We start from the raw sequence: 14,476 nt of genomic DNA on the forward strand, positions 1-14,476 counted from the left end.
GGAGAACTGGTTGTTGTACTCCTGAATGTGGAATCCCTAATAAAAAGAAGGTTCAGAGAACAGCAAAAGTCTCTTTCATTCTTCTCAGGGTCTGATGCTGCTACTTCTTTAAATAAAGGCTGGGACTCAACCTTTCACTTGTGTGTATATGTATATCTATACACACACACCTATGTGTGTGTGTGTGTGTGTGTGTGTGTGTGTGTATATACACACACACACACACACACATATATGTGTATATATACATAAACACACCTATATCTATATACACACACACACATACACATATTTATATCTGCGCCAATAGAAATCTTAGGGCCCAGTACATATTAAAGGAGCAGCCCCCCCCCCCTCGATTAATCCCCCCATCTCCCCCTTGTAATCCCCACACCGCAAAGCGTAGTGTGTGTTCCTTAGGGGTGGGAGAACGAGATATTGGGAGAGACAGAGGGGGTGGAAGGAAGGAGAGAAGGGGAAAGAGAGCGAGTGAGAGCAAAGGAGATCGAGCGGGGGGAGAAGAGACAGAGAGAGACACAGACACAGAGAGACAGAATATTGAAATGGTCAGCAAATTCCAGAGGTAAAATGGAGGGGGAAAAAAGTAGTTAACAGATGGTGGTTTGAGTAGATAATAAAATACAGAGAGGAGGCAGCGTGGGCTAGACTTGTGAGTGTCCATTACTGAGGAAAAGTAGCTTTGTTTAGCCTGGGAGTGGGAAGAGTTGAAACCAGATAGATTACATTTGAAGGGGAGGGTGTCAGAGAGAGTATGAGATTTCCTCTAGGGGCACTCAGAGGAGTGAGTGCAGGAGCAAAGAATGCAGGTATGGCAGTTTTGCCAAGGTCTGGGGATAAAAGGGTGAGAATGGCAGAGAAGTGGGGCATGTAGAGCATGAGAGGAAGATTGGGCAAAATTCTAGTTCATGACAAGATTTTCGAGGCCAGTAGAGTAGCAGAGAGGAGAGGGAGGACAGCAACGTGGAGCTGAGACGTTAGCTAAATGAAACGCTGGTCTCTGCAGAACTGAGGGGTAAATGGAGGTGAAGAAAAGGAGAATTGAGAGAGTAAATGAGATGAAGTGATGGTCAGAGAGATGAAAGGGGAGAAATATAGAGAAGCTTCTGCGTTATCTTCGCATTGAGCGTCTGAGAGCACAGGCAGAATACACTGGTCAAACAGTGGAAAAAGCCCTTGAAAACTGTTCTGTTTTTCCAAATGTATTTCCAACCTTTATACTCGTGTGGGACATATTGCTCCTGTAACTCTGCTGCGTGGGGTTTGTTACAGAATAATCAGCAGGCCTAGGGGCTTCCTATGAGAGGCAATAAACCCTGAATATTCCCTAAAGGTGACCATACTACTTGTAACAAGATAACCTTTGATTATCCCAAAGGGTGTTATGGTTCTCACCATCAACAGCAAATGAATCAATTTCTCTCTTTATTGTGGTTAGATGAGCCTCAGTGTTTGGTTCTTCTTTCTCAGACTTAATCTCTAACGTCTCTGGTACAATCACTGGGAAACCTGCCAACAAGAAAAGGAAAATCCATCATGTAAAGCTGGGAGTGGGAACTCTTCCTGTGATATCACTATACAGAAATACTGTATACTGATTCCTAAGGGGAGGGGATAGGTAACTGATTGTACTTTATTATTAACCCAGGGTGATGAGTATTTTTACCCGAGTGCTGAAAAGATGCTGGAGTTTATGGTTCTACCAATGTTCAAACCTCAATGATAACAATATTCTCAATATAACCTTAGACAAATCATGTGTTTGTTTGTAAATAAAACTTATAATTGTATCCATGCTTTAATGTTATTCTCCTCAATATTGTAGACATTTCAGTCCATTTTTAAAACTAATTGAATAGAAGACAAGTGAGGATACGAGGTTACTTACCCCCAACAGGAAATGAATCTATTTCTCTCTTTATTGAGGTCACATGATCCTCAGCGTTTGGTTCTTCTTTCTCCGACTTAATCTCTAATCGCTCCGGTACAACCGCTGGGAAACCTGGCAAAAAGAAAAGGAAAACCCATCATGTAAAGCTGGGATTTGGGGCTCTTCTTGTGATTTCACCTTCTCTGATATTGGTATAATGTAATACCCATCGTAAAGAAATGTTTTACTAGCCCTTCTGGCAAAAATTGACAAATATAGTTGAAGACATATTACATTTTACCTGCGGGTAGATCTATAAAAACATAAGATTAATTTGGGTGTTTGACTCATGTTAGCTATGGCACACTTGTGAGCACGTGACCTGTATATCGGACAATGGTTAATACACACAGCTATCTAGCCAACTCACTTATCTCTATGCATGGTCCCTCAAACAAACAAATTCCCCTTTGCTGAAGCTATTGGCTGCTCACCCTGCAGTTACTTGTATGCGAATAGGAGTGTGAATGAGACACTGCTGCTGTAATATCTCCTCCCGGCACACCTGACCGTGCTCAAGGTACAGGGGAGGAGAGGTGCAGTGTCCCCCTCAAGGAAATCGGAGGTGACGGGCGCGGTGGACACAGCAGAAGGGGACCGTGGACTCTAGAATATGTGAGCAACATTACCATCAAAGCAAAGCGTTTCTACCACACGCCGGGAAGCTATCCAAAAATGCTGTTTTAGATTATACTGGCTGTAAGTGCAATATTGTTCTTAATGTAGTCTCTTGTAATAAACGTATTGTGCCATGATCTTTTCTCTCTTATTTCCATTGCAACTCTATATGTATTGGAGACCTCGCCCGTCTAGATTAACCCCTCACACTCCGGATAGGAAAAGAATTACAACACAAACTATGCAAAATTGTAGTGCGTGAATTCAAATGTATGAACTTTAAGGGTTAATTAACCTGTATTGATACAATGTTATCTTCTCTTATTTTTAATTTTGGACTAAAAAGAACACACTTCAGACAACACGCCGGAGGACATCTTTGCTCACATTTGGAGGGACGAGGAACTCTCTCCTGGCCTCTGGCTGCTGAACCTAATCCTCCGTTAGCACAATTAAGTTTGTTATCACTGTATATTTGTAATTAACCCATTTATATTAGGTTAGTGTTCAGCGCTGCTTTTTTTTGTTTTGTTCTATAAACCTAAGGCCTGGTCATGTGTTTAATAGGCAATAAAAACAATTCTTGTATTTTTTATGCAATTTGTAAGTAATGTTTACCTCTCGTTGCCAGATTAATTAAAATACTTAATAATTTCTGCCATATTTATTATAACTCCCATAACCGCAAAATAACCAGATATCCCCTCCTTGCAAATTTCAGTGTCATCAAAATATATACAATACTCACTTAACAAGTACAGATCCATGCTGGTAGTGGGCAGTGCTCCTCTGTCCATGCTGGTAGTGGGCAGTGCTCCTCTGTCCATGCTGGCAGTGGGCAGTGCTCCTCTGTCCATGCTGGCAGTGGGCAGTGCTCCTCTGTCCATGCTGGTAGTGGGCAGTGCTCCTCTGTCCATGCTGGTAGTGGGCAGTGCTCCTCTGTCCATGCTGGTAGTGGGTAGTGCTCCTCTGTTCATGCTGGTAGTGGGTAGTGCTCCTCTGTCCATGCTGGTAGTGGGTAGTGCTCCTGTGTCCATGCTGATAGTGGGCAGTGCTCCTCTGAAGGTGCAGAGATAGGACGGTCCTTGATTTAGATTTGGTGGATGCCAGCTGTACCTGTATAAAAGAGAAGAAATGTAATTAGTACGATCTGTTTGCTTGTACAAATATACAGCATTTAGTGTGAGCTTTCAAACCTAAAATTATTAAACACAAAACAACCCCAAAGGAGTCAGAGAGACAGGGACACCAACACCCACATCTGGTCAATCCTCAAACAGGAACCTAATTTAAAACATTACTAAATACATTAATGGCTCAGGATTGCTATAACATAACCATCTTTTATACTATATTAGTGAAAGCACTGTATGCCTGCCTGCCTGGATGTCCGGTGTCCCTAGGGGAAATCTCATTGGTCCCTTGGCCCGCCCCCGCACACCTCTCATTGGCCTGAGGCGGAGTGACGGGCCAAAGGACACACAGGGACACAAACACACACACACACAGGGACACACACACACACACACGTAGACACACACACACGTAGACACACACACACGTAGACACACACACACACACACACGTAGACACACACTCATACACACACACACACACACGTATACACAAACACACACGTATACACAAACACACACACACAGACACACACACACACGTAGACACACACACACGTACACACACACATACATGTACACGTGCACACACACACATGTACACGTAGACACGTACACACACACACACACACACGTACACGTATACTCACACATGTACACGTATACTCACACACATGTACACGTACACACACACATGGAGACATACACTCACACACGTACACACACACACACGTGTATACACACACACGTGTATACACACACACGTGTATACACACACACACGTGTATACACACACACACGTGTATACACACACACACGTGTATACACACACACGTGTATACACACACACGTGTATACACACACACGTGTATACACACACGTATACACACACACACACACGTGTATACACACACACGTGTATACACACACACGTGTATACACACACAAACATGTTGTATACACACAATATATACATACACACACATGTATACACACACATGTGTATAAACACACATGTGTATACACACACACATGTGTATACACACACATGTGTATACACACACACACATGTGTATACACACACACACGTGTATACACACACGTGGTGTATACACACGTGTATACACACGTGTATACACACGTGTATACACACACAAACATGTTGTATACACACAATATATACATACACACAATGTATACATACACACACATGTATACACACACACACATGTATACACACACACACATGTATACACACACACGTACACGTATACACACACACGTACACATACACACACACACATGTATACACACACACACACACACATACAATGTATACACACAAACATGTATACACACACACACTATCCCCAGCACCACCACATCAGCACACCGGTATCCCATGCCCCCCCAGCACACTGGCATTCTCGGCTCCCCGCCATTCCCAGCCCCCATCAACACCATCAGCACCCACACATTGCCACCTTTGCACCTCCCCCATCGGCACACCCACATCCGCACCCCCACATCAGCACCAAACCCTCCCAAATCAGCACACCGATACAATCACCATCAGTACAGCCACAGCAGCACTACCACCGCACATGGGCCGCGTGGACCACTCCCCACCCAAATGCCACACCCACACCACAAACATCCCGGGCAACGCCGGGGCTCTCAGCTAGTCTAGTATAAAGAGTCAGGGATCAACAGCTATAAGAATAGCAATGCCCTCCTAGTGCAACATAGTAACACACTGTACAGTGCTATAGTATAAATAAATAAAAAGCAGATACATCTGGTGCTTCCGTTTGGCATCAGAGAGACTTCGATGTATGTATGTATGTATGTATGTATGCTGTGTATGTATGCATGTATGTATGAGACCTGTGGGGAGAAAAGGGAAGGGATTTTAACCCCTGCTCTGCCTAAAATGATAGGTTGATAGTAGTGCTACGGTGTTACATCCAGGATAGTTTATAACTAGATAGACGAACAAGAAAATAAATCCACTTTACGGTGAGCCTCAGGTACTGTGGTTAGAGAAATTGTTATATGAATTATAAATAAAACGTCATATTTTATTAGAACGTGTATAAACAATAAATGACGATAGGTAGTTGCGCTAATAGTTCAAATGTTGCCAAAGTGTAGGTGGTGTCAATTCAGTGTAGGCGCCTTTCTGGGAGAGTAATGCTGCTTTTTGGTTAAATAGGGGACGAAGATCATAGTCATTTTAGTGGAATATAATTTTTTTTTTTTGCGTGTTCACAGGGTTAGTTATTGTAATGTCTCCGAAGATTTATTCATATGAAGATGACTATATATTTGAAAATTTGCCTGATGCTTTTAGGATTCTTATATTAACCTATAAGGTATCTAGGTGCAAGTGCACCCTTTGCTGTAGAATAATTGGGTTTTGCTTACACGGGTATTTCCCCTTAATAATGGGAATATAGGTATTTGTGTTGAAACCTCGCTATGTGTGTGTGACAGGTCGATTTAAATTGCTGGATCCATGAATTTCAATTCTGGAGCCACTGAAAGGGTTAAAGCATTCCCATTAAAATATTCCCTAGGATATAATGTTCAGATAAGAGTGTATATATCCCCATCAGGCAGTTATTTTAATGTAGCGTTAGAAGTGTTACATATGTTTCTTTATGCACACTTCATTTTCTCTGGGAAGCATATGGTTACAAAATGCCTTTGAGATACATCCGTTGGTCAGACCTCCCTGTGTATGGAGCCCCTTTGAGACAGTTATCCTATAACTTCACAGGCACAATATATAGCAATCCTCCCGCAGTGACAGATATAACAGCCTGGCACCCAAGTGACCATAGAGGATAACAGCCCAGGTATATCTGCAGGGTACCTTGCAGTTAGGAGGGGGGTCCCCGGCGGTTAGGGGGGCTCTGGTCTCTCCTCTGCTGCAGTCACAGATCCGGGTCACTGCTATTTTTCTAATGGTCTGATTTCTCAGGAAGTGGAAACACTGACTACATCCAGGTCACAGCTCTATGTCCTACTGCGCATGCTCACACGCAGGGGATCATGGGAATTGTAGTTTTTATAGATCAGTACAGTTTAAGTGTCACATACAGTGTAGATTGGAAACACAGAAACATGTTAGTGCTAGTGAAAGTCTCTCACAGGCAGCACAGACAGCACAGGCAGGGCTGGGGCAGCACAGGCAGGGCTGGGGCAGCACAGGCAGGGCTGCTGGTTGTGTCTGGGAAGTGCAGGTTGCGCTGATTTTATAATTTGATTTTATAATTTCATTTATTTTCCAAGTTGCAGCTGAGACAATAACAAACCCCCCTGCTCTCCCCACACAGAGCCCCCCCATCCCCCACACAGAGCTCCCCATAGAGCCCCTCCCCCCCCCACAGCTTTCCCCCTGCCCCCCACACAGAGCTTTCCCCCTGCCCCCCACACAGAGCTTCCCCCCCGCCCCCCACACAGAGCCCCATTTGGTATATGTGGAGAGATTTCTGGGAGATATTGTTAATTTGAGGGACCTTTGCGAGGGTGAAAGTGGGACAGCTTGTGAACTTTGTATTAACCCTTGTCCTGTAGGCAGGTCATGTGCTCACAGGTGTGCCGTACGTGACAAATGGTTTAGACCAGGGGGCGCAAGATTGTTCAGGGTGACGCAGCGCTTACAGAGGCCCCGCGCTCTTCCCCAAAGCATTTAAATTAAATGTAGTGGATCACACGCAAGGCCTCTGTTAGTTCCCTTACATTGTCGCTGACGGCTTCGGGTCACGTGACCCGCAACATCATTTAACGGTGGAGACAAGGTAAGGGGGGGGGGGGCAAGCAGGAGAGCTGGCAGGGGGGAAGTTTACACACATCTGGTTTAGACACACGCGAGTTGCATCAATTCAGCCGGTCATCACGGACACAACGATACTAATCACGACCGTCTTAATCCTAAATTTGAGTGACAAGTGGATATCTGTCCTTGCCACCTCTTACCCATGCAGTGCGTGGTCTCAGTACATGCCACTCTGTGCCACTAACACAGTAGATGACATCACATGATGTTCCCATTTTTAATAAAGTTCTTGAATGAAAGAGTACGCTGTGTGTCACCTCTCTCTGGAATGCACCAGCAATTATTCACAAACGTTTCGATTCTTTTGAGGTTGACAGTGTTTGGGGGACTGCTGGCCATGTACATCAAGGGCTCCTAGGAAATTCTCCGCCTCTTCCGGGAATCTTAACTGAAATTGCTTCGGTCTTTGTTTACGACTAATCGGAATGGGAAAGCCCATCTATAGCGGATCTCGTTCTCTCTGAGGAGCGCTGTGACTTGACGGAGACTTCGTCTTCTTGAGATTGTAGATCTGGAAAGATCTTGGAAAATCTGGATCCTAGAGTCTTCAAAGTCCACACAATCTTGATTCCTGCAGCCTCTCATTATGTTCTCCTTAGTAGTGTAATAGTGTAGTTTGACTATTACATCACTGCATTTCCGAGGATCCACGAATCTTGAACCTAAGACTCGGTGTGTGCTGTCCATGTGCAGGTCACTTGTTAGAAAAGACTGAACAATTGGGGTAAATAGTTTTGTTAGATGGGGTTGCAATTGGATCAACTGCTTCCGGGATATTTCTTACTCTAAGGTTTTGCCTCCTTTCCTGATTTTCCAAATCATCGACGGTGTCATTCAGGTTCCTGATTTCGTCGTTAAGTCTGAATAGCTCGTCTTCTATTGAGCCCTGACTCTGCAGGGATTTTTTGAGTTTATTTTCCAGCTGCACTGTTCGTTCTGTCAGGGAAGTCATATCTGCCTTAAATTGAGCAACAGCCTTATCAAGAGCCACTTGAAAGACACCCTGCATTTGTTTAAACAAGTCTTTTAATGCCTTTGAGGTGATTTGGGAATTTTCTCCTGTCTCTTGGTCTTGTTTTGTGTCAATAAAGTTTTCCCCTTGTTGTTGTGGCTAATCCTGTTCACACGCAGGAGTGAATTTCGGGAACCAAAAAGGCTGTTTTTAAGAGGTAATGGAACATTAAGGGGGTCGTGGCTTATCTTTTTTTAGGGGGAGGCATCCCTGTACATTCCGCTGGCGGGGGGGTCTTTTCAAGAAATGTCAGCTGATTTGTAACAGTCCACGTAGCTGCTTCAGAGTGCTCCCATCCTCCTCTATGCTGCATGCACGCCCCCTTATATTGTATTATTAAACCCAAACCAAACCTTCATTAACCCCTGAAGAACCAGATGGATTTAAATACATAATATCTAATGATATTATCATGACGGGCATTAACCCCTTACCTAATCAGTGACACGGGGGGGGAGAAAGAGAGGGAAGGGGGTAGAGGGTGGAGAGAGGGTTGGAAGGGGATAGAGACACGGGTGGGGGGAGAGACAGGGCGGAAAGAGAGACAGGGGCGGGAGAGATGGGTGGGGAGACGGGTGGAGGGAAAGAGACATGGGTTGAGGGGTGTAGAGGGAGATTGGAACGGTATTAAAGGGGTTGCACCCCATATGGCCACCCCCTGACCTCACCAGGGGGGCAAGGGGTTAATTGGACTGCGGTCCAGGAATGTGGTTTGCACCTTGCTATGACATGAAAATGTATGTTCCCCTGTCCCCATGTTTTATTATAATGTCAGTGTCTGCACCACACACACACACACTGGGATCCATCCGGGAGGTCAAGGGTTAATAGTTGAATAGTGATTATAGCCCTTTGTTTAATTTTCCCGTCTTTTCAGGCACCATTTTGCAGAGTCCCATAGGCCGCCATTGGAGGTTCATTCATTTCAATGGTGGATCTAGCTGTATTGGACCTGTTTTCCTCAAAGACCAGCAGGTGGCGTCCAAGAGGAGGAGTGGCGGTTTCCCCTTGTAAGTCAATGGGCTCATTAACTTCAATTTAGATTCCTCGACGGCGCTTTCCAAGAACAAGTTGGCAGCCGTCCAAACCGCAAAGCGGATACATTTTCTGAAAAAGAGCTTTCATCACTGTTAGATCAAGTTCAAAGACAAGTGGCGTGGGAATCTTAGGTTCTAGGGCACACAGAAATAAAATTCTTTTTGCCCCTAGTTCCTAGGCCTCCCCTCACTCAACCACCACCGGATCCAAGAATCCAGGACCCCCGGAAAGGGTCGTGCCGGCTGAGCGGGTCGCGCCATAGGTTACAATGGCGGCAGCAGAAGCTGCACGAGAAAATGGCTAAGTCCGAAACCCTGAAAATAATAAGCCCATATATCCGGTTCTGGAGGGTCCAGAGGGCCATGGTTTGGGGTGCCTGTAGTCACTGCTCCGGCATGGCCGCAGAACCATTCCTGACCCTCTCTGACCAACCCCACGGAGTATGGACCACCATAAAGGTTTGTGAGTTTTTCCCATAGACTTCAATGGCAACCGTTTCCTATTGACCGGCTATGGAGGAGAAACCCCATAGGCTTCAACGGCAGCGATGCCCCGTTCAAAGTCTATGGCAGCAGACTCCCATAGCCGCCAATGGCGGCGGGTTACCATTGAAAGTCTATGGCGGCAGAGCCCGTTGTTTTCAATGGGGATTTAGTGAAAAACTGTGATTTAGTTTACAGCGGAGAATTTTGTGTTAAAGTATGAAACGGTTTAAGTGGTATTTGTGTATCTCCGGTTCTGAAGGTCGCAGCGGGCTGAAACTTGGACCCTATAGTGTGCCAGTTCCGGCATTAAGGTCTGGGAAGTTTGGACCCGCTGGACCTAACGGAACCGGATATTTTAATATGTTTGTGTTTTAACCATAATACTGTATATCAAAGCGGGGACAAAAGCCCGCGAAGATTCCTTGACACTAAGGAATGCAAATGGTCAAGGGGGGCGACCCAAAGTCTAGGAACCAAGTACTGATCAAAAGACTCTGCCACTATAACTGTTTACATGAGGGCAGAGAAGCATGAAGCTAGAGTGGTTTGCAAGTGTTATACCTTACACCTACAAACAAGGAAGTTCCTGCCAGATACTCCATCTGGTAGACTGGCCGACGCCCCTGATTTAGATGTGGGGCTACAGAAATGAGATCCTCAGAGTCCCAGTGCGCATGGGCCAACTAGCTGGGGGGCATGGGTTAACTATGTTCCCACGTTAGAGATTGGATACAGATAATTGTTCTCCAAAAGCCTGTACTCAATGTTAAGAATAGGGTTACAAAGGTATATAAACTGTTGTCAACCCTACAGTCTTTGTCTTCTGATTACATCTTGATTGATACCTGATTGCTGGAGAATTGCTATCTGATACTTCTTCACCCCCAACCCTAAGTGTTACCTTCTTGCCTGTTAATTGTACTATATTGCTGTGTTCACCTATTTAAGGAATAAATATAGTTTATTATATCTAAGCCTCGTTCAGTTCAACCCAGTTATTTGGTGTATACTATATCTTGTCATAAGTTACCGTGACAAGGGGAGACAGAGATGGTGGGGGGAGAGGTGCGTGGGGTGCAGAGTAAGAGGTGACTGTGAGAGGTTAGGGGGAAAGAGAGGGTGGGGGGAGAGAGAGGGATGGGGGAGAGAGGTGGGTGGTTGAAAGATAGAGAGGGAGGTGAGGGGGACATGATCTTCCAATGTTAAAGATCTGTTATTTTCCTCTGATATTCTTCTTCATGTTTATTAAGCTCCATGATAATCATGAAGTGAGGGCTGGACTTCATATCTCAAAACCTGGATGATGTGAAGACGTTGCATGCGTCATGACACCAACATGATGACAACAACACATGACTCAGCTGAAGCGATTTGCGCACTCGGGACTCTGCATTATCTTCTCATTATATGACAAACATTGGTGCACCTTGTGGGATTCAGAGGCTTTGCTCCTAAAACAGTGGGCCGATCAAACTCCTGAGCCTATTAATGATCTCTATATTGAACTAGAAGATAGATGAACTGATAGTACACAAATGATCCATTACAAGGATACTGGGTGTCTCTGCAGCAATTCAATATTTAAGCCTACCTATGTGCTAATTAATACACACAAATAATCCAAAGATTATAAACAGCCCCCTATAATTGCACTCAAGGTAGGTGACAAACAAATCTATTGTCTACTGATAACTGGCTATATAGTAGCCAAATCCTAGCATAGGATTCACCACCAAAAGGTCACACTCAAATGAAAATAAAAAAGACTTTAATGGTTATACTGTAAAAAACGCCGAAACACTATAAAAATGCACAACAGTGCATAGATAAAATCCCCAAATGTGTTTGGTCACGGTAACCATATGAACAGATAGTGTTCCAAACATATAGCTAGTAATGAGTCAGACGCTATACATAGAGCTGCACTATTGCATACACAGGTATGGTGAATAATAAATGGATATTGAGGAGAGATAGCAGTGGGCTCAATGCAACCACTATGTGATAGAAAATCTAACCAACAGATCCTCTGTATAGGGTAATCAGTGAACTCAGGTATAATCTATAACTTGGTCTATATAGAGGCCCTAGAACAGCTTGGTTAAGACCAATGCACCAATGCACAGAATGAACATTCACATACAATCGTTGTCAGTTGTCAGTAATGGACTCTGAGTAGTAAACTCTGGGTAACGCACACTGCAATGCACAGATTGAACACTCCAATGCACAAAATGAACACTCATATACAATCGTTTGTCAGTTGTCAATAATGGACTCGGAGTAGTAAACTCTGGGTAGCGCACACTGCAAAGTGCGCAAGTACAAGCCCCCAAAGAGTGTGAGTAACGCAGGGCCCAATAGGATAATATACAACCTGATTCGTGATAGCAATAGGCAGCCTATTTGCTCTGTGTATTTTCTGGAGCGACCGTTCCTCCAAACACAAGCCGCGCATGTGTCAACGTGATGACGTCACGGCGTTCCCCGACGTACATTTCACGTGTCACCACGCGCTTTCTCAAGGGGGAGGAGTAGGTAGCATGTAACATCGTATAGTGGAACCTTTTGTACCCTCCCTGGAGGGGAGGGACGAGTGACGTATGCCTGATACTATTAAAGGGGCATAACAAGTACACATGTAACCATCACATAACATAAAGGAATCGGGGGGGGGGGGAAGAAATCCAGAGAGGCCAAGGTGGGACTGATATAAAACATATACTCATGTGACTATTTGTATATGGAACTCCCACATGGAGAGTCAAATGAGTCCTAATAAAGGCAGACAAAGGCCCAAATGGTAGAATAACAGGCATGCAAGTTGGAAAAGCAGCATGGGTGCCAGGGTATATGATATGGAGATGAATCCACAGATGATCACAAAAGACAAAGGACATATGGCATATGAATGATGCACAAAGGGCAAATAGAGGGACCAGGATAGATGGTGTAGGAGTGAACTACACTAGGCGGAGCTGCCTAAAAAGTCAAAACGGCTCCTTCTACGCTAGAAGTAATAGATCTATATACCTGGATCCCTCTAACCCTATGTGAGGAATGGCGAGAAAATAAAACCCTCATTCAAACCATTTGGTGCCAGTGTGTTGAGGTGATAAATCCAACGGCATTCGTGCTGACGTAGCCTCATATCCCAGTTACCCTTGCGTGGGCCCCAGGGTATATGAGCTATGCCCATGAATCTCAGGTTGGAGGCGTCCCCATGATGTGCTAATTAGTGACTAAACTGAAATAGTGCTAACTTTGTTGCTACAAGAGTACAGATCAGTGTATCTAAATCACTAATGCTAGCACAGGATGCAAACTCTACCTAAGTGATAGATGACACTATCCAACACTAAGGAGTAAAGAATATATCACAGAAACGGAGCGAGCGAAAAGACCTCAAATATTGCACTCAAACTGCTTAATACTGAACTTTTACTACATTTGCATTTACAAAGGGTATGTGGAAAGTAATATAAATCGTAACTTTTAGTCAAATAGCCTATAAAACCCCAATACATAGAGTATAGTCGGGGAAGTCAAAATATCCTTGGAACAATTAGAGAACAGTCGCTCTTACGTTTACAATAGACACATAGTAGCACCGCAGATAAGCTGCAGTCACACAAAAGTAACAACAACATTAGTCAACACAAATCAGTGTATTAGGGGTAACAACCAACACTGATCCTTGTTTCTATATAATAGATACAATGTAACCATGTATTTGTAATCATAAGTGCTACAGGTAGTTTGAGCGCAAACCCAAATCAATTAATGAAAACTAGTGTAAACAACACAGTGTGTAAGTGATGTAAAGAACAAATCTATGTCACCAAGGAAAGATGCAGCTGGTGTTCAGGAGTTTCACAACACCTCAAAAGACGTCATCAAAAGTAAACAGCACAAAGAACTTCCCTCAGATGAAAATATGGTGATGGTCAAATAAGGAATCTGGTAGGATGCAGCAGGTACTCCCAAGATGGTATATAGGAAAGAGAGAAAAAAATATATAGTGCAACACAATTTATTACACACAGCAGAGCGCGGAGATCATTACTCACATGCTCCCACAGCATTGTCCTGACGAAACCAACTATGGTGAAACGCTCCACGCAGTCGACCGGAAACCCTTGGATCCGCTGACACGCAACATCCGGAATCCCCTAGACGGAGCCGCGAGGTGTGTGTTTGGCGGGAGAAATCGTACCAAGGGAGACGAAAACTGCTCCAAGTCACAGCAGCCGGTGTCTATCGCGTTGATCAAATTGCCTGTACCATACTTATACCATGTGAGTGTATACCATCCTATACTTACCCATATAAGGTATTATAGTCTTTACACTATAAAGTATTAAAGTATTATAGTCTGCACTATGTCCGGTCCTCTTT

At 44.2% G+C, this 14,476-nt stretch overlaps 2 protein-coding genes across 2 annotated transcripts in view; one reads left to right on the plus strand and one right to left on the minus strand.

Annotated features, from left to right (window-relative positions):
* Positions 1 to 6,683, minus strand: part of LOC142472732 (uncharacterized) — a 14,680-nt gene extending 7,997 nt beyond the window's left edge. Inside the window, exons 1-4 of the mRNA XM_075579877.1 lie at positions 6,578 to 6,683; positions 3,315 to 3,682; positions 1,907 to 2,020; positions 1,414 to 1,527 (exon numbers count right to left, since the gene is read on the minus strand). Of these exons, the coding sequence (XP_075435992.1) occupies positions 1,414 to 1,527; positions 1,907 to 2,020; positions 3,315 to 3,603 (517 nt within the window). The 5' untranslated portion in view covers positions 3,604 to 3,682; positions 6,578 to 6,683. The remainder of the gene's footprint in view (positions 1 to 1,413; positions 1,528 to 1,906; positions 2,021 to 3,314; positions 3,683 to 6,577) is intronic.
* LOC142472728 (uncharacterized) overlaps positions 1 to 14,476 on the plus strand; it is a 313,204-nt gene that overhangs the window by 106,274 nt on the left and 192,454 nt on the right. The window lies entirely within an intron of this gene.

This window comes from Ascaphus truei, chromosome 22 (genome assembly GCF_040206685.1).
Source record: "Ascaphus truei isolate aAscTru1 chromosome 22, aAscTru1.hap1, whole genome shotgun sequence".
NCBI lineage: Eukaryota > Metazoa > Chordata > Amphibia > Anura > Ascaphidae > Ascaphus > Ascaphus truei.